The 26,017-nt window shown below is 43.2% G+C and overlaps 1 protein-coding gene and 1 pseudogene across 1 annotated transcript in view; one reads left to right on the forward strand and one right to left on the reverse strand.

The window, feature by feature from the left end:
• The window catches only part of RSPH1 (radial spoke head component 1), a 33,767-nt gene that overhangs the window by 3,136 nt on the left and 4,614 nt on the right, over positions 1-26,017 (reverse strand). Inside the window, exons 4-6 of the mRNA XM_077118991.1 lie at positions 19,353-19,443; positions 17,898-18,033; positions 14,813-14,884 (exon numbers count right to left, since the gene is read on the reverse strand). Coding sequence (XP_076975106.1) covers positions 14,813-14,884; positions 17,898-18,033; positions 19,353-19,443 — 299 coding nt within the window. The remainder of the gene's footprint in view (positions 1-14,812; positions 14,885-17,897; positions 18,034-19,352; positions 19,444-26,017) is intronic.
• LOC143648871 (E3 ubiquitin-protein ligase RNF13 pseudogene) lies at positions 701-8,663 on the forward strand (annotated as a pseudogene).

Genomic DNA, 26,017 nt, shown 5'->3' on the forward strand with positions numbered 1-26,017 from the left:
AGTCCGTTCAAGATTCCAGGGACATCCTCCAACTCTAAGATTCTCTGATAAAATAAAACAAACATCACACTAAGAGAGGCTCTAGGAAGTGCCCGGGAAGTCCACAGAATGATACTGAAGTATGTAAAGAGTAAGCCTCTCATCTCGGAGATTAGAGGAAAAAACGCAATTCAATGAAAGCAGAATGAGAGGTCAGCATTTGTGGAGGTAGAATATTTTATAAGACTGTGTATAATTCCTTCAATGGCTAACAGCCAACATACATCAGTTTTGCCAAGGCTTAATTGCCCCTTTCTCAGTACCTATTTCTGCACCTATTACAAAATTCCAAAATTCTGAGCATCAACCCCATAGTTATGGAAAATGTCCCAGTCTCATGACAGCAGAGAGTCCCAGACATGTGCCTCCTACTACCTCTGAGTTATTCAGAAATAAACTGCTCTACCTGATTTCAAAGTTTCTGAGTTTCCTGACCCATGAAGTGCTAGGACAATGCTTGAGGGACAGTGCTTGAGGGCCACCAGAATTCCCCGGAGGCCTCATTAAAACACAGACTGCTGGCCCCAACCCTATAATTTCAGATTCAGTTTTCTAACAAGTCTCCGGGGGCCGCTGCTTCGAAGCCCAGGCCCAAGGAGTAGCTGTGACCTGGTGGGTGCTGGGAGCTCCCACCCCACCCTCCTGGGGGGGCCTCCCAGGAATGGCCCTCCACTCCGGGAAGCCGCAGAGCCCTCTCTCGGGGTGCCCACCCAGCGACTGGGTCTTCGTCAAAGGTCCAGGACCCCCACCTCAGTTCCGGAAACCCTGAAGGGCCCTCCCAGCTGCAGAGCTCCCCATGGGGGCTCCTGACAGTCACTGATCCAAAGAGCTCCCGGCAGATGCTGCCCGCCCAGCTCAGAATCTTGGCCTCTGTTTTCCCGGGGGCCTGGCACAGGGCACATTACTTGATGGAAAAGGAAAAGGAAGGAAGATTATTTAGAAAGGACAACCAAATGGAGGACAACAGAGTCATCATTACTTTTAAGTGGCTAAAAAGAAAATGGATTAAACCTTAAAAGCATATCTCAAAAAAAAAAAGCGTATCATTCTGCACAGGGGGTCACAGAGGAAACACATGAGAATCCACATTTGGCAGGCTCCCAAGTGGTTCACATACCCAGGATCCAGCAAAGTCACTGCCAGATCCCACAACCACATGAGGGAATACATTTTACATCACGACTCAGGACACAAAGTACACACCAATCTGAAACAAAAATATACATGGACTTTGAAAACAAAAATGTTTGTCTCTGCTGGCAAGATCTACTTGATATTTTCTACCCCATTTTATTTTTTGAAATGTTTCTCGCACTCCACTGAATTGATTTTACAACCCCTGCCCCAGTGAGATACCACAGACCTTTTGAAAAGCACTGCTACTGAGCAGGGGTCAGCAAACTTTTTCTGTAAAGGGCCAAGCAGTAGCTATTTTAGGCTTTGCTGGCAACTATTAACTGTGTCATCGGGGCATCAAAACAGCCATAAACAATATGTAAATGAATGTGTGTGCTGCATTCCAATAAAACTTAATTTACAAAAGCAGGTAGTAGCAACTCTGCAAAGAAAGTCATTGCCCTCCCCACCATGTGGGACATGACACCCAGGGGTGAAAGGCTCCCTGGGAACATGGGAGATGAGTCCCAGGGATGAGCCTGTCCCTGGCACCGTGGCCAAAAGGAGGGAAAAGAATTGTAATAAATAAGGTATCAGTGGCTGACAGAGTTCATATAGAGTCAAGAGGCTATTCTGGAGGCGACTCTTAGGCAAGCTTCAGCAAGATACTGCTAATTGCCACAATTTGCCATATCCCAACCAACATCATTTCTGTTAATCCTAAAGAACACAAAAGTTGCACACACTAAATTTACTTTTCAGAAACCTAAAGCCTACAGATGGTTCCTAGGCCAGATAAGTCCTGAAACCCAGAGGGCCCAGCCTGTCCAGAACATCAGCTAGTTCCATCTCCTTATCCCATATTGTCGACACCCCTTTTCAACATAAAAAAAAAGTTAGAATGAGCATAGCCCAAATACCCCTAAAGAGTGGGGGAAGGATCAAAGGAGAAGAGGAATTATAATAGAGAAATTAGGATTTAACATATGAGTATGATTGCTGAATCATTATACTGATATTTCTTTTAGTGTCCAGTGTCTTGGAGCAGCTAGAAGGAAAAACCTAAAATTGTGGAACAGTAAGCCATACCAAACTCTGAAATCTGTTCTATAACTACTTGTTACAATGTACTTAGAAATTTTTTTTGTATATATGTCACATTTCACAATAAAAGATGTTGGAGAAGAAGAAGAAAAAAGGTGGCGGTTGGGTTTGGACCGCGGCTAGTTTGCCAGCTTCCTTGCTCTAGAGGGAATGCACTCCCCTGGAGGAGCCAAGTGTTAAAACAAGACCTGCAGAATTTGTTGGGAGCAGCTGGCCTCAGGATGGCGGCAGTCAACTGTGGAGATTGTTATGTAGAGCCGTCTGGGACGAAGAGAATGTTTACCCCAAATGGTTATGTTAAGTATGAAGGAAGAGAGCCTGAAAAATAAGCTCTCTGTTCTTCCGAGAAATGCATGCATGCCTCTTGTCACCCTGCAGTATTTAAGTAGGATCTGGATAAGAATAAAGTTGTCTGAAGTCTGTCTGAAGTAAACTCAAGCTTCAGACCCCCTGAGCCCGTCTGTGTCTTTCTTTCTTTCTTCCTTTCTTTTTTTCTCATCATTCCTTAATATCCTTCGAGCTCCGTTTCAATAGGAAGCAACACTCCCCTTGCTGGGTTGTGTGTTGGTGTAAATCTGTCATGTATTCACAGGTGTTTTCACCTAGAAAAGCCAAGTTCTTTAATCCTCATTCAATATTGCTGGGTGGAATCTTCTTGATTGTTTCCATGGAGATGTCAGCCACATAATGGTGGGTGGTAAGTTCTGACTAGACGGTTTCCATGGAGATATCAACCACATAATTGGGGTGGTGAGTTCTGATTAGATGGTTTCCATGGAGATGTGTCTCCATCCATTGAGGGTGGGGTTGCTTACTGGAGCCCTTTAAGATGGGACTATTTTGGAAAATGCTGTAGAGCCACGAGAGCCGCCAGAACTGACAGAGCCCCAGGGAAACCTTGAAGACAGCTAGCAGATCTTGCCGTGTGCCTTCCCAGCTGAGAGGAAAAGCTTGAACGTCATTGGCCTTCTTGAACCAAAGTATCTTTCCCTGGATGCCTTAGATTGGACATTTTTATAGCCTTCCTTTTATTTGGACATTTTCACAGCCTTACTATAAACTTGCAACTGAATAAATTCCCCTTTTTAAAAGCCGTTTCATTTCCAGTATATTGCATTCAGGCAGCTTACAAACAAGAAGAGGTTGAAAGAGAAGATTTAGGGTCCTGACCATCATCCAAAGGAAGTGGGTGGTCTTCTATGAAGACTCTGAGGTTGTAGGTGGTTCTTTCTCAGTTAGAACTGTATGGGGGGCACACATCAATATTTAGATGTTGTTGGTATTTTTCTACTTTCTTCTCATCACCTTGAAATGCTTACTTCAATGATAGTAGCTGGAGTTCCAGGAGGCAAGAAGGAGGAAAAGAGAAAAAAGAACATGTCTCCGTCCCTGTGCTTCTAGAAAATAGTAGCTCATGTCACTTTACTTTAAATCCCCTTGGCCAGTACTTAACTACACAGCCCTTCCTAGCTGCTGAGGATACTGAGAACATAGGCTTTTTTCCTGGGCAGACATGGGCTCAGCTAGAAAAAGTGGCAGTTCTAAAAAGAGAAGAATAGATTTTGGAACACAAAGTTGCAAATCTCTGCCATGGATAATGAAGGTTTACTGTGAGTCCATAATAAACATTATTTATATGAACAGTTATTTGAGTATTTGGCACTTGATAGCAAGGAATATGTCGGCATTGCTTCCAATAAAACCTTTCAAATAAAAGTAAACCCTATTTAATGTCCAAAGTTGATAAATAATTCTTGAATTGGTCAAATAATCAAGCAGTACCTTAAATTATCTCTAAGAAGTTATGTTTTTTAAAAATTCAACTGAAGTCTTGATGTTTATCCTTATAAATTTTGTAATTAAAATTTTGTAATTTGCCTTATTAATAGGCTATAAACTTACCCTAAAAAAACATAAAAACAACCTCAAAAGAATGAACTTGATCTGAAACTAACTCATTTCCTTTCCAGAGTTCAGTCCAGTACTTTTAAGGTATAAAGTACAGCCTTCACAATTTATTAAGAATCCAATAAAAAATTGCCAATATGGAGAGAATCATAAAAATGTGACCCATAACCAGAAGAAAACGCTCAATCAACAGCAACAGACCCAGCAAATGAGAAGATGTGGTCTTTGAAGCAGCTATTAATATGTTCAAGGATTTAAAGGCAAGCATGGGCATAAGAGAAAAATGGGGGAAAAAATTCTAGAATTAAAAAATATATCTGCAAAAAATTCATAGAATGGCATTCACAGCACATTACATTCTATAGAATAAAAGATCTTTGAACTTGAAGACTGCAAGAGAAACTATAACACAGAAAATAAAACTGAACAAAAATGAACAACAGAGACTTGGTAACCTGTGAGGCAAAATCAAGCAGTCTAAACATATGTATACTTAAAGTTCCAGGAAAAAGGGGGAGGAACAGAAATACATCTGAAGAAATGATGACCAAAAATGTTTCAAATATGATGAAAACTATAAACCCACAGATTCAAGAAGTTCAGTGAACCACAAACAGGGCAAACATAAAGAAAACGCCACCAAGGTATGGCATTATCAAATTGCTGAAAATCAGAGATGTAGTGCAAATCTTAAAAGTAGACAGAGGGAAAAAAGTTGCATTCCATAGAGAGGAGCTAAGGCAAGTATGAGAAGAGATTCCAAAAATCACCAAGCTGGAACATAGGGCAGCAGTATCTTTTAAAGGGTTGGGGGAAAAACACAATCAAGCTGGAATTTTACATCAAAGTTAAAATATCTTTCAAAAATGAAGTCAACATAAAGCCTTTTTTCAGGCACACCAGAGCTGAGAGTATTGGGTGGCAGCAGACTTGCATTATAAGGACTTGCAAAGGAAGTTATTCACAAATTCTTAAGTGAAATACCAAACAGAAAATTGGGTCTACATAAAGTGGTAAATATGTGTATGCATATGACTTTTTTCCTCATTTTTTTACTACCTTAAAAGATAATTATTTAAAATAAAATAATAACATAAAAAGCAAAGAAAGAAAAAAAGAGTCTAAAGACAAGATTTATCACTGGTGGTGACAGTGTAATAAACGTAGCTCACATTTCCTGCAAGGGACTAACTCACAGAGAGCCCAGCAAAAGCACTAGTACTTCATCGTCACAGTCAAATGATAAAACCAATTTTTTAAAAAAGTTTAATTTTGACTGTGAGTGTGTAGGTGGTTTCATGCACAAACAAATGCAATTAGCAGCAGTGCATGGCAGGATGATATGTCACATTGGTTGCTTTTTGGTTGGCTCCTATGGCCAACAGGGACCCCCAAACAGACTAGGGCATCTGGGATCCATGAAGTGAGGTGGGGCCTCAAAATCAAACATTCTGACCCTTTCTTTGTATAGTGAGTTGGGAAACTGGCTCCATCCAGTAATTCATCGTAGCAGGCTGAGGGGCTTGAAGCAAAACTGGAGGAAAGAAGGCAAAGAGGGCGGGTCTTCGTGAGGTTGTGGAAAGCCCTGGAACCACACAGGTGTCCACTAACTGGGAAGGACACACGGCCCACAGCTGCTTGGGAGACAGAGTGGCAAAGGACAGGGTGACATGCCAACCGGGGAAGGCCCCAGGAGCAGGGAGAACATGCATGGGGTGATTTGGGTGGAGACCCTGGGTCTGAGAAGTGAAGATTTAAAGATTCCTTTTGATTTTTGAATCTGAGAGACTCCAAAAATAAAAATGAGAAAGTTGGTGTCTTAGCTTGTTAAGCTGCCAGAATGCAATATACAAGAGAAGGGATGGCTTTTAAAAAGGGAATTTAATAAGTTACAATTTTACAGTTCTCAGCCTATAAAAATGTCCAAACAAAGGCATCCAGAAAATAACATCTTTGTTTTTTTTTTTTTTTTGGTGCCTGGTCTGGGAATTGAACCCTGGTCTCCTGCATGAAAGGCAGGCATCCTAATCACTGAATTACCTGTGCACCCTGGAAATGATATTTTAATTTGAGGAAGGCTGATGGGTCAAGAGCACCTCTGTCAGCTGGGAGGTCACGTGGCTGGCATCTACTGGCCCCTTGCTCCTGGGCTCTGTTGCTTTCAGCCTCTGTTCCTGTGAGGGTTCTTCACCTTGCTTCTCCAGGACTGGCTTTCATCTCTTGGCTTCCCTTGGCTCTCTCCAGGTTCTGGCTTGTTTAACATCTCACAGAGAAGGCATATGGAGGAAGAAGCCAAGATGGTGGCTTAGTGAGGTGTGGAATTTAGTTTGTCCTCTAGAGCAGCTAGTAAATAGCCAGGAACAGTACAGAGAAACTGCTGGGGCCACATCAGTGACCAGACACACAGTGTACACCAGTCTGGACAAGCTGGACCAGCTGTAATCCCACACAGAACCATGAGTCCCCCACACCATGGCGGCTGGTGCCCCTTCCCCACAGGTTGCTTCCCAGAGGGGAAAAGGAAAGAGACTTTACTAGCAGCAAGGGGCTGAGCAACCAAGCTCAAATTTGTTGAATTAATTAACAAATTCTGACTACTAAAAATAGGCCCCCAGCTCAGCTGAACCTCGAGTTAAAAGCTGAGGTTGCTGGGTTTTGCCCTAGCACAGAAGGGGCAGGGCTGATGGAAAAAGAAAAAGAAAAAAAAAACAGAGATTTTTTTTTGGAACAGACAGCACAAAATACTTGAAAGGGTCCCTGAAGGAAAGGAGGAGGCACAAAGGATCTAGAGATACACAGAACAACGTACCAACTTACGCTCTTGATTGGCAAACCTGAGGAGCAGGTATACTGCTATGAAAAGGAGGATTTTTTTTTCTTTTCTTCTTTTCTGGCTGTGTTTCTATGGCTTGACTGCTCTTTGGATACAACTACAAGGTTTCTCAGGCTCCAACTGCCCCAAGCAAGGGCAGAATTAACCTTGTCTGAGAGCTTGTCTGGAGCCTGTGCCTTCCCCAGGAGAGGGGTGGAGTCCAGCTCAGATGGAATCCCTCCCTCAAGGAATTCAGACCCCAGGGTCTGGAAAACTGAAGCTAGCCTACAATCTCTTCTCTGTCTCAACCACACCCCCAGCAGGGAGAGTCTGCTGAAGTTAAAAGTACCATATCATCTTATGCTGGTGGGACCTGCAGGCAGACAAGCACCACATACTGGGAAGGATAGGAAAAACACAGTCTAGAGGTTTCATAGGAAAGTCTTTCAACCTGCTGGGTCTTACCTGCAGGGAAAACTGATTCAGGTGACTCTTTCCTCCTGAGAGGAGGCCAGTTTAGTCTGAGAAAATCTGACTGGGATCTATAATATCTAAGTAGGCCCTCCTAAGGGGGAAAAAAGGCACCATACAGTCTGGGCAAGAAAGAAGAAAACAGGAACTGAAAAATTCTGATCTGTTAAACAAAACCTAAGCTAGAGGTCTAGAAAAAACTGAGCTGAATGTCAAAGAACAGATAGACAACAAAGTCATCCAATAAGAAAATCGTAGATAAAAAAGTGAAAACAATCTCCAGAATAAACTAATTAAGAAAATTAAATGCCTCGATGCCAGCAAAAAAAATGAATCATACTAGGAACATTGAAGATATGGCCAACAATTCAAATAAGATACAGGAGTTGAGACAATTAATTCAGAATGTTTGAACAGACATGGAAAACCTCATCAAAAATCAAGTCAATGAGAGACAGAGCCAAGATGGTGGCTTAGCGAGGTGTAGGATTTAGTTTGTTCTCCAGAACAGCTACTAAATAGCCAGGAACAGCGCAAAACAACTACTGGGGCCATGTTAGTGACCGGACACACAGCGTACCCTAGTCTGGGCCAGGTGGACCGGCTGAGAGCCCACCCAGAACCATCACAAAATTTGTCCAGGACAGACACAGGGCTAGAAGAAACAGACTTCATAAAGATCAACTTAAGAAACTTCCTATACATAAATTCAAGAAAGGAGATGAGTATGATGTATGTGCCATTTGTTTGGATGAATATGAAGATGGAGACAAGCTCAGAATCCTTCCCTGTTCTCATGCTTATCACTGCAAGTGTGTAGACCCTTGGCTAACCAAAACCAAAAAAACCTGTCCCATCTGCAAGCAAAAAGCTGTTCCTTCTCATGGCAATTCAGACTCTGACACAGATAGTAGTCAAGAAGAAAATGAAGCATCAGAACATACTTCTTTACTTAGACATTTGACTTCCCTCAGCACCCAGCCATCTGGAGCTTTGTCGGAATCCCACTCACATCAGAACATGACAGAATCTTCAGACTATGAGGAAGAGGACAACGAAGACAGCAACAGTGGTGAGGCAGAAAATGAAATCAGTGAACATAGTGTTGTGGTCCAACTGCAGCCTAATGGTGAACGGGATTACAACATAGCAAATACAGTTTGACCTTCAGAGGGCAATTGGTTTATTTCCTTTTAAAATGTTTATTTACACGTATGATATTTTTTTGTTCCCTTCAGAGATTTCTGTAGAAATAACTTCAGTATTCTACAGTTTAATCAAATGACTGAAACAGGTTTTTTGATCTGGTATTTATCTGCAGGAGCATACTTCATTTTAATAAGTAACAGAAAGGTGCTGTACCTCAAGCGTCAAAATCAGCTCTCCTTTTGGACTGAAATATATAGCCAAAATGTTAAAAACAAACAAAAAAAATCCTTAGCTTGCAGACTTAGGTCACAGTATGCCAATGTTTGTTTTACCACACAAGGTCCATGCTGCTGCCACCTAGCATGAGACAAGCCAACTGTCACCTCCATAAAACTATATAGAATGGTTGAGTTGAATAATACCTATTTTCCTGGCATATCCTCAAATTGCCACTATTAGTGAGAGGCAGCAAGGTCCTATTATAATGCCTTTTTCCTCCTATCAGCACCATAAAGAAAAACATATACTTGTCTTTCTTTCCTAAGCCCAAGCAGTCTTATCCTGATAAAATGGTCTATAATAGTGTAGATTTCAAGTTTTTTAAGTTTTTAATACTATAGTGTTATGTATAAATTTGATTCAGCAGCTAAAGTAATAGATCTCTGAACTTTTACTGAATTTCAGTATCCTTACTTAAGGGTTTTCTGTGTTTGTGATCAAAGCAAAAAGAAAATACTGCATAAAAATAATGAACTTCAGCAGCTGTTGGTACTCAAATCCTATACCTCTTAATAAAGAGCATCTTATGTTTATTAGCCCTGCTAAACTATGTACAGAAGAAAACTGTTTAAGTACTGGATTTGAAAATAAGTGCTTATGTTTAACAGAACTAATGATGTATTTTAACAATGTGTTATGAAAAGCTAAATTACGTTATACATCATTGTAACTATGTAGACGATATAAACTTATGTATAATCAGAAAGCTAAGAATTTTTATATGGCCTTGTATGTGGGAAGTTTGAATGTTAATAAACACATTTTCTACTCTAACAACCAGCAAAAAAAAATCAAATCAATGAATTGAGGGAGGATGTAAAGAAGGCAAGGAATGAACAAAAAGAAGAAATCAAAACTCTGAAAACACAAATCACAGAACTTATGGGAATGAAAGGCACATAGAAGAGATGAAAAAAACACTGGAAACCTACAATGTTAGATTTCAAGAGGCAGAAGATAGGATAGTGAATGGGAGGTTGTGAAAACTGAAATCTGACAAGCAAAAGAAAAAATAGGGAAAAGAATGGAAAAATATAAGGAGGGACTCAGGGAACTGAATGACAACATGAAGCACATAAATATAAATGTTGTGGGTATCCCAGAAGGGAAAAGGAGGAGAAAAACTAATGGAAGAAATTATCACTGAAAATTTCCCAACTCTTATGAAAGACTTAAAATTACAGATTCAAGAAGTGCAGCATACCCCAAACACAATAGATCCAAATAGACGTACTCCAAGACATTTACTAATCAGAATGTCAGATGTCAAATAGAAAGACAGAATTTTGAAAGCAGCAAGAGAAAAGCAATCCATCTCATACAAGGGAAGCCCAATAAGACTATGCATAGGTTTCTCAGCAGAAACCATGAAGGTGAGAAGACAGTGGTATGATATATTTAAGATACTAAAAGAGAAAAACTGCCACCCAAGAATTCTGTATCCAGCAAAATTGCCCTTCAAAAATGAAGGGGAAATTAAAACATTTTCAGACAAAAAAATCACTGAGAGAATTTGTGACCAAGAGACCAGCTCTGTAAGAAATACTAAATGGAGCACAAAAAACAGCTAGGAAAAGATAGGAAAGAGAGTGTGGGGAAGAGTGTAGAAATAAAGACTATCAGTAAAGGTAAAAAGAAGAAAAATAAGATATGACATATAAAATCCACAAGGCAAAATTGTGGAAGAAAGTACTACTCTTACTGTAATAATACTAAATATTAATGGATTAAACTCTTCAACCAAAAGACATAGACTGACAGAATGGATTAAAAAACAGGACTCATCTATATGCTGTCTACAGGAGACACATTTTAGACCCAAGGATAAACATAGGATGAAAGTGAAAGGTTGGGATATTTCATGCAAACAACAATCAGAAAAGAGCAGGAGCAGCTATACTACTATCTAACAAATTAGACTTCAAATGTAAAACAATTAAAAGAGACAAAGCTATAAGACAGAATAAAGTTATGAAGTACGTAACAACATGGATGGAACTTGAAAACATTATGCTGAGTGAGATTAGCCAGAAACAAAAGGACAAATACTATATGGTCTCACTGATTTGAACTAACATTAATGAATGAACTTGGAGAATTTCAGTTAAGAACAGAGGTTATCAGGAGATAGAAATAGGGTAGATATTGGGGAATTGGAGCTGAAGGGATACAGATTATGCAACAGGACTGATTGAAAAAATTGAGAAATAGATAGCACTGTACTACCTAACTGTAGTACAGTAATGTTGGTACACTGAATTAGGCTGAATGTGAGAATGATAGAGGGAGGCAGGCTGGGGGCACAAATGAAATCAGAAGGAAAGATAGATGATAAAGACTGAGATGGTATAATCTAGGAATGCCTAGAGTGTACAATGATAGTGACTAAATGTGCAAATTAAAAAATGTTTTCGCATGAGGAAGAACAAAGGAATGTCAATATTGCAGGGTGTTGAAAAAAGATGGTAATATATATTTAAAAATTTTGACATGTGTGAGACTAAAGCAAAAAATGTTTACTTCATACAAAATTTATATTTTGACTAGTGCATCTCCTAATATAACTTATATAGACAGTTTAATTGAACACCGTAAGTACATGAAACCTTGAGTAGGGCATGAGATTTTGTAGGTTTGTCCAGAGTGATGCCCTGATAAATCCCAGAGTGATTTGAATAGTGAATAAAAAAGTATTTGCAAAGTCTCCTTGGGGATATGGTAAGAAAGAAGGAAAATTCAGCTTCGCCATTTGGAGAAGGCCTGATATTCTCACAAGCAGTGAGGACAACAAAATCAATAAGCTGAACCCTCAATCTTGGGACTTGTTTATATGAAACTTATCCCCACAAAGGATAGGCTAAGCCTACTTAAAATTAGGCCTAAGAGTCACCCCCAGAGAACCTCTTTTGTTGCTCAGATGTGGCCTATCTCTCAGCCAATTTGGCAAGCAAACTCACTGCCTTCCCCCTCTCTACGTGGGAAATGACTCCCAGGGGTGTAAATCTCCCTGGCAACATAGGACAGAAATCCTAGAATGAGCTGGGATTCAGCATCAAGGGATTGAGAAAACCTTCTCCACTGAAAGGGGAAGAGAGAAATGAGACAAAATAAAGTGTCAGTGGCTGAGAGGTTTCAAATAGAGTCAAGAGGTTATCCTGGAGGTTATTCTTATGCACTATATAGATAACCACTTTTTAGTTTAAGGTGTATTAGAGAGGCTAGAAGGAAGTGCCTGAAACTGTTGAGCTGTGTTCCAGTAGCCGTGTTTCTTGAAGATGACTGCATAATGATATGGCTTTTGCAAAGTGACTGTGTGACTGTGAAAACCTTGTTCTGATGCTCCTTTACCATATGGACAGATGAGTAAAAAATATGGATTAAAAATAAATAAATAAATAATAATAAAAAAGAAAGCATATGGCAACGTCTGCTGGGCTCCAAGCATCTCCAAACATCTGTGTCTCTGTTCCATGGTCTCTGTAGTTTCTGGTGGCTCTTAGCTCTCTCCAAAATGTCTCCCCTATTAAAGGACTCCAGTAAGCTAATCACGACCCACTGGAATGGGTGGAGACACATCTCCATCTAAACAAAAGGTCACATCCACAATTGGGCGCACCACATCTCCGTGGAGATAATCTAATCAAAAGTTTCCACCTACAATGCTGAATCAGGATTAAAAGAAATGGCTGCTCCCACAAGAGCAGACGAGGATTAAAACAACATGGCTTTTCTGGGGTATGTGATAGATTCAAACTGGCACAGCTGTGTTAAGAAAAATTGGATGGAGTTGTGTGGTAAGGAATTTGGCTTCACCTAAAGAGAAGTCTTGGGCCTCTGTTCTGGCTCCTGGGGGGGTGCAGAGGGGTTGGCTCCAACCCATGGAATCCAGCCCCAACCCCGAGTCTATGCTGCTCGAGGTGACCCAGGGTGGGGTCTGGCCAGCCAGGAAAACCAGCCTTATGGTTGGGGGGTGGAGGCTTTGAGACCTCAGAGGAAGGCAGGGGACTGGAGATGAAGTCCAACCACGTGGCCAGTGAGTCAACCACTCAAGCCTAGGTATTGAGGCCCCAAGGAAAGCACTGGACGTGGAAGCTTCCCTGCTCGGTTGGGCATATCCTGTGCCAGGAAAGGTGACAGACACTTGCATTTGGGGACCCTCCCGGGTCTCGCCCAATGTGGTCTCTTCTCTTGGCTCCTTACTTGTTTCCTTTTGGCCCTGAAACTACCATCATAAGTATAGCACTTTCCTGGCTGCTGTGAGTCGTTCTAAGGAGATGCCGAACCTGTGGGGGTGTTGGGAACTCCCAGAGGTTTGGCCAGTCAGAGGCCAGGGTGGTGCCGGGGACCCCAAGCTGGCAGGTGGTGCCTGGGTGAGGCCGGTCCTGGGGGGGCCGCGCCCTTGACCTGGGGTGTGTGACCACACTCCAGGCAGCCTCATGGGATCAGTGAGGAGAACAGCTTCAGGTACCAAAGCCAGGGCCCAGGATGCAAAGGATGACGGGGAATTGCGAGGACAGCAGAGACACGGCCATGGACGGGGCTGGCACAGCCCTTCATGAAATTATCCCTTTAACCCTCACAACTCCCGCACAGTATGGCGTTTTTCCCCTCAAGGCCAAGGGCACCCCCCCAAAAGTCTCTTTGCTGATCGGAGATATCTGAAGCAGAATAGGTTCCAGGCTGTCCCTCTGCATATTGGGTGGGGATTGGCATGAAAAATAAATCTGGAAATCCACGCCAGCTAGGAGAGTGGGTGGGTTGCAGTAGACTCAGTGTGGCTCCCTGGGCTTCTTCAGAAGAGACAATACGTGATGTGGCGCTGGGGATGGCTCATGTCGCCACTGCACCTGTCCCACGTGTGGAAAGGTCTTCAAGGACAGATCCCCAAAAGACGAGGACAAATAGAATGAGGGTGGGCCTTAACCCAGTGTGCCTGGAGCCTCTCAAGCAAAGGGGATTTGGACAAAGAAGCAGAAGCCAGAGGAGGAGACAGGAGGAGAGGGACTGGACATGACAGAGGCAGAAGTTAAGCCACCACCAGGGCACTACAGGCTGTGGAGAAAACACCAGAAGACACCCTGATGCTGGATTCTAGCCTCCAAAACCATGAGACAAGCGCCTGTCATTACGCCAGCCCGTTGTAGCATTTCATGTTAGCCGCCCTGGCAAGCTCAGGCAACAGGAGGGTTTGCTTACAATATATTCTTAACACATTAGGAATGCATACCCGAAGGACTTCAGAGACCGAAAAGAAAATTTGCCAGGCTCGGTCTCCTCCTTAAAATGCTAATTTTCTTAATGGCCAGAGGATAAATAAACAAGTCAGAGGGCTTAAAACTAGTACCCAAATCAGGACACTGCACTCATCTGCCAGTTACACCCAAGCACCCATTGGACATTGATAATGAAAGGAATGTAAACAGAGACCTCCCTACCGCCAACACAAGCAAATATATATTTGGATACCCAAGTGACAATAATAGCTCACTAATTTTTATTTTAACTAGGGAGCATTAACTTAATACTATTAATGTTAAATATCAGAAAGGAACAAAAAGTCAAAATCCTCCTGAGACATGAACAGCTACTGGATGACTTGTGTCGCTCTGCTGGAATCCAAGTGACATTTCAAGGACCTAACACTGTCCCGGACTCTCCAACTCAAGGATTAGCTGCCTCACACTGACAAAAACCAGGATTAGAACCCAGCAATGAGCATAAAATTATGGGTTTAGTCCTGGCAATTCGGGTCTGTACTAATGCACGCAGATTCAGAAGGAAACCCAAAAAGTAAAAGTTTTGTTCCCAAGAGTTGCCACAACATTTTATCCAAATCACCTCTAAGCTGTAGGATACTGAGAGGGGATGTTGCCTAGCAGAGCAGCTGTTTAACTTGTGACGGCAGGAAGAGAGGGCACAGGCTCCACAACTCACCACGTCTGTCAAGCGATATTCGCCGTGCTGTTCACACCCAATGTCAAACACGTACTTCCCAGGGCCGACCGGCTACGAGCAAAAGAAACCAAAAGAATTTCACTCTTAAATTTCAGCACACAGTATAAAATACCACCTGCTTTATCAATGTCATCACTGGAAACCTCCCCCAAACTGTATAATCAGGCAAAGTCCCACAGGGCTTAACTATGCTTCTACAAACTAACGGCTAATGGAATTGTTGGGTGCGTGTTCTGTTACACCTTTTAAAACTTTAACCACATTTTTCCTTTTTATAAACGTGATGCATTCGTTATAAAAAGTCACACTAGCTAGAGACAGAATTACTACTACCATTTTGATGTACTTCGTGACCTCATTTCTAGGACAGAGAGTTCCTCTATAGAAATGCGATCGTAACCATACATACTTACTTGTACTCTGCTTTGCTTTTACTTAGAAATATGACCTCCAGCTTTTACAAACACGCTACCACAGTGCTAGGTGTCAATCTGGCACTTTATTTCATCTGTGAATTACAATATACTTAACTAATTTACTATCATCGATACCTGATATGCAGATGCTTTTCTTTGACACAGAATACTACAGAATACACTCTGAGCCAAATCTTTATGCACACTTAGTATTTTCCCTGGGGTACATTTTCAGAAGGTGGATTTGGGGACAAACATGTATATGCATTTTGACCACGATGAGACTCTAATAATTTTTGTCCCCATAGCAGCACTTGAGGACCTCAAACCCACAAACCCTGGAGCTTTTTGGGAATTAACATGTTCTTCTATCTTCATACATTTTCTTATATTGAAAATGGGATCTCATCATTTTAAATCTCATTTTTTAAATTAGCAAAGTGGACTTTTTCTCAAAATTTTGGCCATTTAAGTTTTATTAATTGAGTGCGTTATATATCAAAGGTTGCACATATTCTAACCTCATTTGTTGTACACCTCTCAATTTTCTTTATAGTGTTTTCTAACACCCAGAAGGGGTGTTATTATAAAGTTAAATCTACTGGTTTTTCTTTTGTTAATGCTCTGAACACCCCCTTTAATTTCAAAGTTAATAAAAATTTCCCGACATTCTCTTCTACGTATGATTTTCTTGTTTACATTTAAGCCTTTATTCCTTTTGGAAATCATCTTCATCTACATACTGGAGAACAGACACTAATTTCAGTTTTCTCCCAAATGGATATCAAGTTGTTCCAGCACTATTTCTTGACTTCTCCATCATTTCTTCATTAACTTGAAATGTTATCATCAAATGCTAAATTATTTTATCTACTTGAACAGTCTCTGAACTTTCTAATCTGCTTCATAAATCTTTACCTTACTACCCCAGTATCACACAGTTTTAATTACAGATAGCTTTATGGTATGTCTGAATAACTTGTCAGACAAGGCTGGAAACAGGCACTTCTCCAAGGAAGAAACACCGATCAGCAATAAAAATGGGAAAAGATGCTGGACCTTACTGGTAACTAGGGAAATGCACATTAATCAGTAAGAACATTTTTACACATCAGATAAGGAAAAAAAATAATGTTAAAGACTAATGATCTGGTGTTGGTGAAGAAACGGGATAAAGAAATTCTCAAATTCTGTTGGCAGGAGCATACATTGGTACAGCATTTAAGGGCAATTTAGGAGCATCAATCATGATTCAAAGATCTAAATTGTAGATCCAGAAATTCCACTTCATAGAATTTAAGCCACAAACGTACTCCCAAGATGCATTTTGTGTACATGTTTATGTCCTGATATATCATGATTCTATTTATGTAATTAAACCCCCAAACTCTAATTCTGTATAGGATGTGTGTACAAGCACACATGTATTTGTTGCACAGAAAACGAATGCCAGGATTCATACCTAAGGGCTAGAGAAGTGGGGGGCGGGGGGCTGGGGAGCCAGGCAGGGGCGGGAAGACACTATTGTCTGAATGTTCGATCATTGGAAGGCACGGGTACTATTTTTGTAACTCTGGGGTTTTTTTTTTTACCAACTAGTGGAATAAAGTCTCCATTTTTACCCTATTCTTAGGCTAGACTATTCTCACTTATTTATTCTCCAAGATGACTTTTGTCAAGATAGAGCTCTTCCCTCGCCTCCCGCCTCCCCCCTCCCCCTCCCCCCTCCAAAACACCCTTGCGCATTTTGCTGGGAGTGACATATATCATGAATAGATTTGAGGACAATGTGGTTTTTTAATGAAGACTAAAAGTAGAATCTGGGATGAGCACATGAATTATATGCACATGAAAATTGGGTTTTAAGAGAGCCTGAAAACACTTCATTAAGTCAGTTCAACCTTTCCTATTCTAACCATAAATTTGCTCAGCAAATTCTTTCTTCAGGGAAAACTTCCTCTCCATGCCCTCCCTGGCATGAAAGAGTCGAGTCAGCCCCAGTTTCCGTGCATTGCCCTGGGGTTTAGCACACGGAGGGCCAGCCAAGCCTCAGGTCCTCTCAATGGAGGGGCCCAATAGCAGGTTCTGTGCACTGGGACGCCTTCAGAGGGAGCTCTGGCTGCACCCTAACCCCCCCCAACCCTCCCCACCGCGTCCACCCCCACCCCCACCCCACCCCCAGCATCCCTGCAATCCCCGCCTCCCACCCCCCACCCCTACAGCACAGGGAGGTGGAGCATAGGGTCCCATGGTCGCCTCCAAGGGGAAAGAAAGGCTGGGCGGCAAGAAATGTTCAGCCCTTCGAGGTTTCAGACAGATAACCTAAGATTTGTCCCCTGGGTCACCAAAAACCAGGCGGCAGAGACGCCGCCACGGTGGTGCTGAAGGACAGAGCTGGGAGGGGGGTGGAATGTGCACTGCACTGCGGGAAACAAGCCAAGTCTCCAACCCTACCCCCAGCCCGCCCCTGTGACCACCGGGCCTGAGCAGAGGCTGAGGGAGAGGCGTGGGGGTCCTGCTCCTGCCGGAGGGCTGGGGAGGGTGCCCTGAGCTTTCAAGGTCTGCTGTTGGTGTCCCCACATTTCCCCGCTGGCTGTAGGGCTTTTGGGGCTCTCGCCGGCCAACCTCGCCTCCCGCTGTTGACTTACGTTTTTGTTCAAGAACTTGCCCTGGTACCTGTGGTTCAGGTGGATGAGCTCGGCAGCGCCCTCCTGCTGTCCGTTCACCCAGCTGCCCACGTACTTACTCCCCGTCTCCGCGTAGAAGTAGGTGCCTTGCCCATGCCTGTGGGGACAAGGGGTGCGCTGGCCTGCAGGTCCACCACACTTAGGACACAGACCCCTAAACTGAGGGCGGCCCATGCCGGTGCTGGGCACACAGGCTTGCAAGCGGTTTGGGTTCTGCATCTGCACCCCATCCAAAGATGCCCCCTCCTCTCTCTCTAAGCCGACATGGCAGGTGAACCCACTGCCCTCCCCGCTTACGTGGGACATGACTCCCAGGGTGTAAATCTCCCTGATAACGTGGGACAGGACTCCCTGGGATGAGCCGGGACCCGGAATGAAGAGATTGAGAAAACCTTCTTGTCCAAAAGGGGGAAGACAGAAATGAGGCAAAATAATGTGTCAGTGGCTGAGACATTTCAAACAGAGTCGGGAGGTCATCCTGGAGGTTATTCTTACGCATTAAGCAGATATCCCTTTTTAGTTTATGGTGTATTGGAGTGGCTGGAGGGAAGAGGGAAGTACCTGAAACTGTAGAGCTGTGTTCCAGCAGCTTTGATTCTTGAAAATGATTGTATAATGATTATCTTTTACAGTGTGACTGTGTGATTGTGAAAACCTTGTGTCTGATGCTCCCTTTATCTAGAGTATGGACAGGTGAGTAAAAGATATGGATTTAAAAATAAACAAATAATAGGGGAGCAAAGGGTAAAATAAATTGGGTAGATGGAAATACTAGTGGCCAATGAGAGGGAGGGGCAAGGAGTATGGTATATATGAGTTTTTTCTTTTTTCTTCCTATTTCTTTTTCTGGAGTGATGCAAATGTTCTAAAAACTTATGGTGATGAACACATCACATCATAACTATGTGATGATATTGTGAGTCACTGATTGTACACCATATATGGAATGTTTCTATGTTAAGAATGCTTGTATTTGTATGTTGTTTTAACAATAAAAATATATTTTTAAAAAAAGATGCCTCCTGCTTGGGGTGCCCAGGGATGGGCACCGGCCACAGGACAGGGATCACCTCCCTCCAGGTCAGGTGGCTCCCACAGGGATGCAGCGGAGCCCCTGGGGACTGAGGACCCCTGCCCCCATGCCAGCCTGAGGCTGCAGGGGTGGGACCAGTTTGCTTCAGTTCTGCCCCACTGAATGGGAGAGGGGGACGGTGGCCATTGGTTTCCAAGTTCCAGGGCTCTGGATAGGCTTGGCAGTGGACATGCCTTAGGCCATTGCCGCGTTTGGACCACCTGGCAGAGCCAATAAGGGGGGCTTTGGTCATGACTGTCTCTTCTCGGGTGTGAGCAATCTGAAGCCGGCATCCCACTCTCACAGGCTATGAGGGTCTCTAAGCTGGAGGATGGAAGCCGAACCTTTGGTGGGCGAACCACTCTCCCGTGTAGGTGTCGTTGTTGACATAGTAGTACACACCCTGGCCATGCCTCTGGTCATCTGCCCACTCCCCTGCAAGGGACAACACAGAGGTGAGCCCGCGTGAGGCAGGAGCCATGCCCTGCCCTGTCTGTTTCCGCCTACGAGGGGCTAGAGACGCTGCAGCCCAGGGCGCCACATGGACATACGCGATTAGATATTTGGGGAGATTTCACAGATGAAAGATACTTTTTTCACGATGGCTAAGGCTGCAGTCTCTTTCCATCCCCTTCCTCTTGCACCCACAGGCAGGGAGGAAAACGGCCGGTCTGGCCAAGGCCGGGCCGAGTCGGGGACTCACTTGGCACAGGTGCTGGGGCACCGACCCCTGTGTGTCATCAGCTGTAGCCAGGCAGAGCCTGGAGTCACTGCAAGGTTGGCCTGGCCCCAACACCAGCAGCCCGAACACCACCTCCACTCACCTGCATGGGATACCTGGAGGCCCAGCCCAGGCCTGAGGCTCCTTCACTGGGGGAAGACTGATTGTCTCCTCTGACTCCAACTCACTGCCCCACCTGCACACCACCTGCACACCACCCTCCCTCCGGTGCCTCTGCTTCTGGTCTTCCCACACCGAGCATCCTCCCCTACTCAACTCCATACAGGGCCAGGCTAATTTCCTGCTTACTTGATATGAAATACTGAAATGGGCAACGATCTCAAAATATTCATAACACACCCCTACAATGAGGACAAGGCAAACTAGTTAGTAAGGGTCATCAACTCAAAGAGGATTCAAGGATTAATCCCTGACCTAAAATATGCAAAATGCCCTCAAATCTGTCATTTCACAAAAATGAAAGAGACAATGGAGATTTTCCCCAAATGGACAGCTTTGACTTTGCCAGATTGACATGACTTTGCCAATAACAAGTTATTAAGCCAAAAGAACTTTAGTTTAAAAATTTCCAAACCCTACAACCACTAAGCAACAGCCCCCCTCTTTCTCTCCCTTAACTCCTTGGTAACCTGTAATCTACTCCTCTATATGCAAATTTACTTTTAGATATTTCATATGAAGGAGATCATACAGTATTTGTCCTTATATGCCTTACTTATTTCACGCAGCATCCTGTTTTCAGGGTCCATCCATGTTGAAGCATTTCTCAGAACATACTTCCTTTTTACAGTCAAATAATATTCCACCATGTGTACCACGTTTCCTTTATCCATTCATCTGTTGATGGACATGTGGGTTGCTTCCACCTTTTGGCTCTTCCAAATAACACTGTCATGAGCATTGGTGTACACGTATCTGTTTGAGTCCCTGTTTTCAATTTCTTTGGGCATACACCTTGGAGTGGCATTGCTGGGCCATGTGTTGTCTACATTTAACTTCTAGGGAGCTGCAATACTACTTTCCACAGCGGCTGCACCATCTTAGGTTCCCACCACAGTGCAGGAGGGTTCTCATTGCTTCATATCCTCTCCAACACTTGTTACTTCCTTTTTTTTTTTTTTTAACAACCAGCCCTGTAAGTGTAAAGTGATATCTCACTGCAGATATCACCTTCAGCATCTTTTCAAATGCTTGTTGACCATTTGTATATACTTTTGGAAAAATATCTAGTCAAGTCCTTTGCTCAGTTTTTAAATCATTTTTTCCATTTTTATTATGAAAAATAATATATATACAAAAAAGCAATAAATGTCAAAGCATACAACAGCAATTAGCTATAGAACAGATTTCAGAGTTTGGTATGAGTTACAGTTTGATAACTTTAGGTTTTTCCTTCTAGCTGTTGCAAGACACTATAGACTAAAAGAAATATCAATATGATGATTCAGCAGTCACACTCATTTGTTAAGCCCTATTTTCTCCATAATAACTACTCCTTCTTTGATCCTTCTCCTAATCTTTAGGGGTATTTGGACTATGCTTATTTTAGCTTTTTCATTTTGGAAAGGGCTGTCTATAATATGGGATAGGAGGACAGAACTAGTTAATGTTCTGGAGAGGCTGACTCCTCTACATTTCAGGACTTGTCTGGTCCAGGGACTTATCTGGAAAGTTACCCCAGTGCATGGAACCTTTGTAGAATCTTGTATAATGCCCTAGATATTCTTTAGGATTGGCAGGAATGCTTTTGGTTGGAGTTTGGCAAACCACGAGAAACAGCAATACCTAGCTAAAACTTGTATAAGAGCAGCTTCTCAACTCTATTTGAACTCTCTCAGCCACTGACACCTTATTTATTACAATTCGTTTCCCCCTTTTGGTCAGGAAGGCATTGTTGATCCCATGGTGTCAGGGCCAGGCTCATCCCTGGGAGTCATCTCCCATGCTTCCAGGAAGACTTTCACCCCTGGTTGTCATATCCCACGTAATGGGGAGGGTAATGATTTTACCTGCAGAGGTGGGCTTAGAGAGAGAGAACTTAGCCCATTTTTCAATTTGATTGTTTATCTTTTTGTTATTGAGTCATAGGAATTCCTTACATATTCTTGATATTAAGCCTTTACCAGATACATGGCTTCAACTATTTTTTCCACTTCATAGACTGTCTTTTCACTTTCTTGATAATGTCCTTTGATACACAGAAGTTTTTAATTCTGATGAAGTCCAGTTTTGTTCCTTTGTTCCTCAAGCTTTTGGTGTTATATCTAAGGTCCACTGCTGAACCCAAGGTCTTGAAGATTTTCCCCTGTTATCTTCTAAGAGTTTTATGATTTTAGCTCTTTTATTTAGGTCCTTGACACACTTTGAATTAATTTTTGTATATGGTGTGAGGTAGGGGGTCCACTTTCATTCCTCTGCATATAGGAAAGTTTTCTCAGCATCATTTGTTGAAGAGATTGATCTTTCCCCACTGGGTGGACCTGGAACCTTATTTTTCTTAAAGAGGGCCCCCAAAACTTGTAAAAGACACAAGTTTATAGAAAACATGGATCCACTTCCATATGAAGAGAAATAATACACAACATGCTGAAGAAAAATGTTAATTATCCAAGTAATATGTACTTACATGAACTAAATCCTGGTATTTATGTACAAAAGGAAATTTCTGTATATTTTCTCAATAAACCCAATGTGTATCTGGCACCCACGATGCCTGAGCACTTTGTGAGATGCTTAGAGGTGCAGTTGCACAGCTAATGGTGCACGTCCTCGAGGAGTCTGCCCTCACCCCGGGGCTGGCAGGGTGCCAGCTGCAGAGTACAATGTAAGGCAACATCCCACAATGCGTGGTATATTTCAAAAAGTGGATAATAGTTCAGAGAAGTGGAAGTTCAACTAAAATTCATGAAGAGAAGGAAGTAGGGCAGCAGTTGGTAATAAATAAGAAGGAAGGTTGCATTCCATGATGTCATGTGTGACAGGACTTTGTGAGCGAATTGAACTAATTCAGAAAAGGGAGCTTGAACCTGGAAGTGGCCATGAGGTTATGAGGAATATTCAGATATCTTGGGGGACTTGTCTGGATCTTAAGGGACAGCTGTATCCTGTAAACTGGTTCTCCAAAAAGAAGATAAAAAAGGAGGTGGATGGGGGAAGGAGGAGGAGGGGAGGTGGCTGCAGCAGCAGTAGCTGCCACCACCCTGATTTGAATCATTTGCCAATTCTGTGCTGTAAATCCCCCCACCAGGACTAATGTCAAGCTATGTGTAGGGTTGGCAAATGAACTGTCATGAGCTAGCCTGAGAGGGCTGCAGCATACCCCTGGGGCAAGGAGACCTTGGCCAAGGCATTCATACCCTTTGGTTTATTCCCAGCAAAACTGTGACAAAATTGTCATTCCCTCTTCTGTTGACTACGTGGGCTGCTCTCCAGGACAGCAGGGCAAGAAAACTCTATTGGGCACTTGGTGGAAAACTTACAAAAATAAAACAGAAGATGAAATGACAAAAGATACCTTCAAGCCAGGGAAGACCAGGGCACGACCTTTTACAGAGGCCGGGCCTACTCAACATCCACTGTTGCACTCTGCCCAGCAGGTGGCAGCTGCACAATCAATGCTGCAGCCGAGGAGGGCCCTGCAGAGAAAGGTCACCTGCTGCAGCTGCCAGTCTCCTTTTCAAAGCAAATGCCTTTTAGGGACATTATTACTGTGGCTTTGAATTTACACTAAAATTGAAAAAAAAAAAAAAACTTTCCTTTCCACTTTGTGGTTATCAGGTTCATGTGTTAACTTAGCCAGGAGGTTGTGCCTAGTGGTCTGGTCAAGCAAATACTGGCCTATCTGTTGTTCTGAGGACATTGCGTGGACTTAAATCATGAGCATGTTGGTGGCATCCAAAACTGATCACATCTGCTGTCAGCTAAGGGGAGTATCTTTTGCAATGAGCGATGCTTAATCTAATCACCCGAAGGCTTTTAAGGAGAATTCAGAAGACACTCTCTCTCTTTCCACTTCAGCCAACCAGCCCCTCCTGGGGAGTTCGTTGAGGACCTTCATTAGAGCTGTCAGCTTGCGGCCTGCCCTACAAATTTTGGACTCTTACATCCCCATGTTTGTGTGAGATGCCTTATAGATCTCTCCTGTTGGTTCTGCTTCTCTAGAGAATCCTCACTAATATGCACTTCTAATCTTATACTTTCTCTTCATTCTTGATCTTCTCAACTGCAGTTTTTCCAGTGGCATTTCTTTTTAGGAGAAACCCCTCCAGCTTGTTGTGGCATTGGTTTGGGGTTGGAGTTTTCTTCTGGGAGAGCACAGAGGTCAACAGGAAAGCTCTCCACAAATGGAGCTCAGGCCATCACTGCTGGGCTCCCAGATGACGAGATGGAAGACCCCCCAAGAAACTCCCCTCCCACCCAATAGGTAGGTCATGACTGGCATGTGGCTCCCTCCATGGCTGGCCTGGCAAACCCGGAAGAGGACAGGATTAATGCTTAGGGGAAACAGTCTGTGCCTGACACTAGCTATACCTTTGCACTTGTCATGTCATGAGGTGTGTACGGTGGCTAGATGGCACTTTTCCAGACACAGAAACCCCAAACCAGAGAGGTTACAGGGATTCCCCTGACCCCACCCCGCTGCACAACTGGTGGGCAGCAGAGCTGAAACAAGAATTCTGGTTTGTCTGCTTCCAACTTCATGTTCTTTTCTCTACAAGCACCCCCAGTAAACAAGTACTCCTTTCTTCTTTCAGCTCCAGCCATTTGGGAGCTTTCATGAAAGCCAACTAGAAGCCAACCCAATCATTTTGTTTCTCCCCAGTTTCATGAGTAAACATCTTCATTTTGATTAGTTCTACCTTGTAAGCAACAGGAACAACAATGAAGCCAGACACTGTCTTCTCTTCCATACTCACAGCTGTCCCTGCCCCTAATTCTGTAGGGAGCTCTGAGTGCCTCTCCAGAATCTGGCACCATCCATCCTTCCAACCTCACCCCCTCTACCCATAAAAACCTCTGCTCCCTGCCACTGTTCAAGTTGCCCACCGGCTCCTAGGCCCTCTGGCAGCTCTGCAGCCTTTCACCAGCCCTTGAACCCCTCATTACACGCTGAGCATCTAGGGGTCCAGTATCATTTCTTCGGCCTCTGAGTGCTGGGGCTGCTACACCTGCACAAGACCATTCTATGCCCTTCAAGAAGGCAATCGGCCAAAATACACAATGATGGCCAACTCAGCCATGCCCTAGCTTTGGCTTTGGGATTGAAAGATTATTGATTTACTAAGATAAAGATATATTGTAGCTTCTGACCTCAGTTTCTATTACTACCATGATGAAATAAGACACTGCCATAGTGAAATAATCAATCCCAGAAGAAATCTCTCAACAGTGAACAGACCCCATGTCCTTTAAAGTGCAAAAATCTTCTGGAAAAGCAAAATTTTCCAACTGTTTCTAAATAAGTTTTGCGTGTTAATTAGCCTCCATATTAAAATTTTTTTAAATGCCTATTCTCAGTATTGGGTGCGTGTGGGTGTGTGTGTGCTGTTCAAACTGCATCAACCTCTATACTGAAAAGTGACAAAAAATGAGATTAACCTCACAAGGATTTGGAAAGCATAAATTGAAACCTAAATTAAATTAGTTAAAGATGATTTTAAAAAGCAGATGTTGTTTTTTCTGGAATCACACTGTTAAGATTTTTAAAAGAAAAGAAAACCAAAAACTCCACCCCTCCCAGGGCCAGCATTAACCCCTTCCATCTTGGTCTCATACTCCGGCAGAATCCCCTTTCTGGAGTGCCCGCCATGGCTCACCACTGGTGCTGGCTTTGTCTACCAATGAGACGCGCAACTCTAGCTTGTGCCTTACGGATATGCCATCCTCATGAGGCAGCGGTTCTCAAGTGCCATGTGTCATTGCCCCAGTTGGTATTTCCTGGGTCTCACCAAGAATTAGGCACAGATCTATGTGGTTTATCCATTTGATCTTTGCTTACAGATGAGAGCATGGACGCCTGGAGGGAAGTCATTTGTCTGGGGCCACAATGAGTCACCACCACACTCCAGGGGTTGGGGTCACAGATCTTTCTAGAAATATGATGAACACTAGATAACTGCTTCCCAGAACAGACTTTTGCACACAGCTTCCAGGGGCATGTGGGCCCCCTGAGGCCCCTTCACATCCTGCTCCCCACCATCTCCCTTCCTGGGTTCATCCCGCCTCGGGATTAGACTAACATTTCAGTGACAGAGTTGGCCAGGTGCA

Source organism: Tamandua tetradactyla, chromosome 10 (genome assembly GCF_023851605.1).
Source record: "Tamandua tetradactyla isolate mTamTet1 chromosome 10, mTamTet1.pri, whole genome shotgun sequence".
In the NCBI taxonomy this organism is placed as follows: Eukaryota; Metazoa; Chordata; class Mammalia; order Pilosa; family Myrmecophagidae; genus Tamandua; species Tamandua tetradactyla.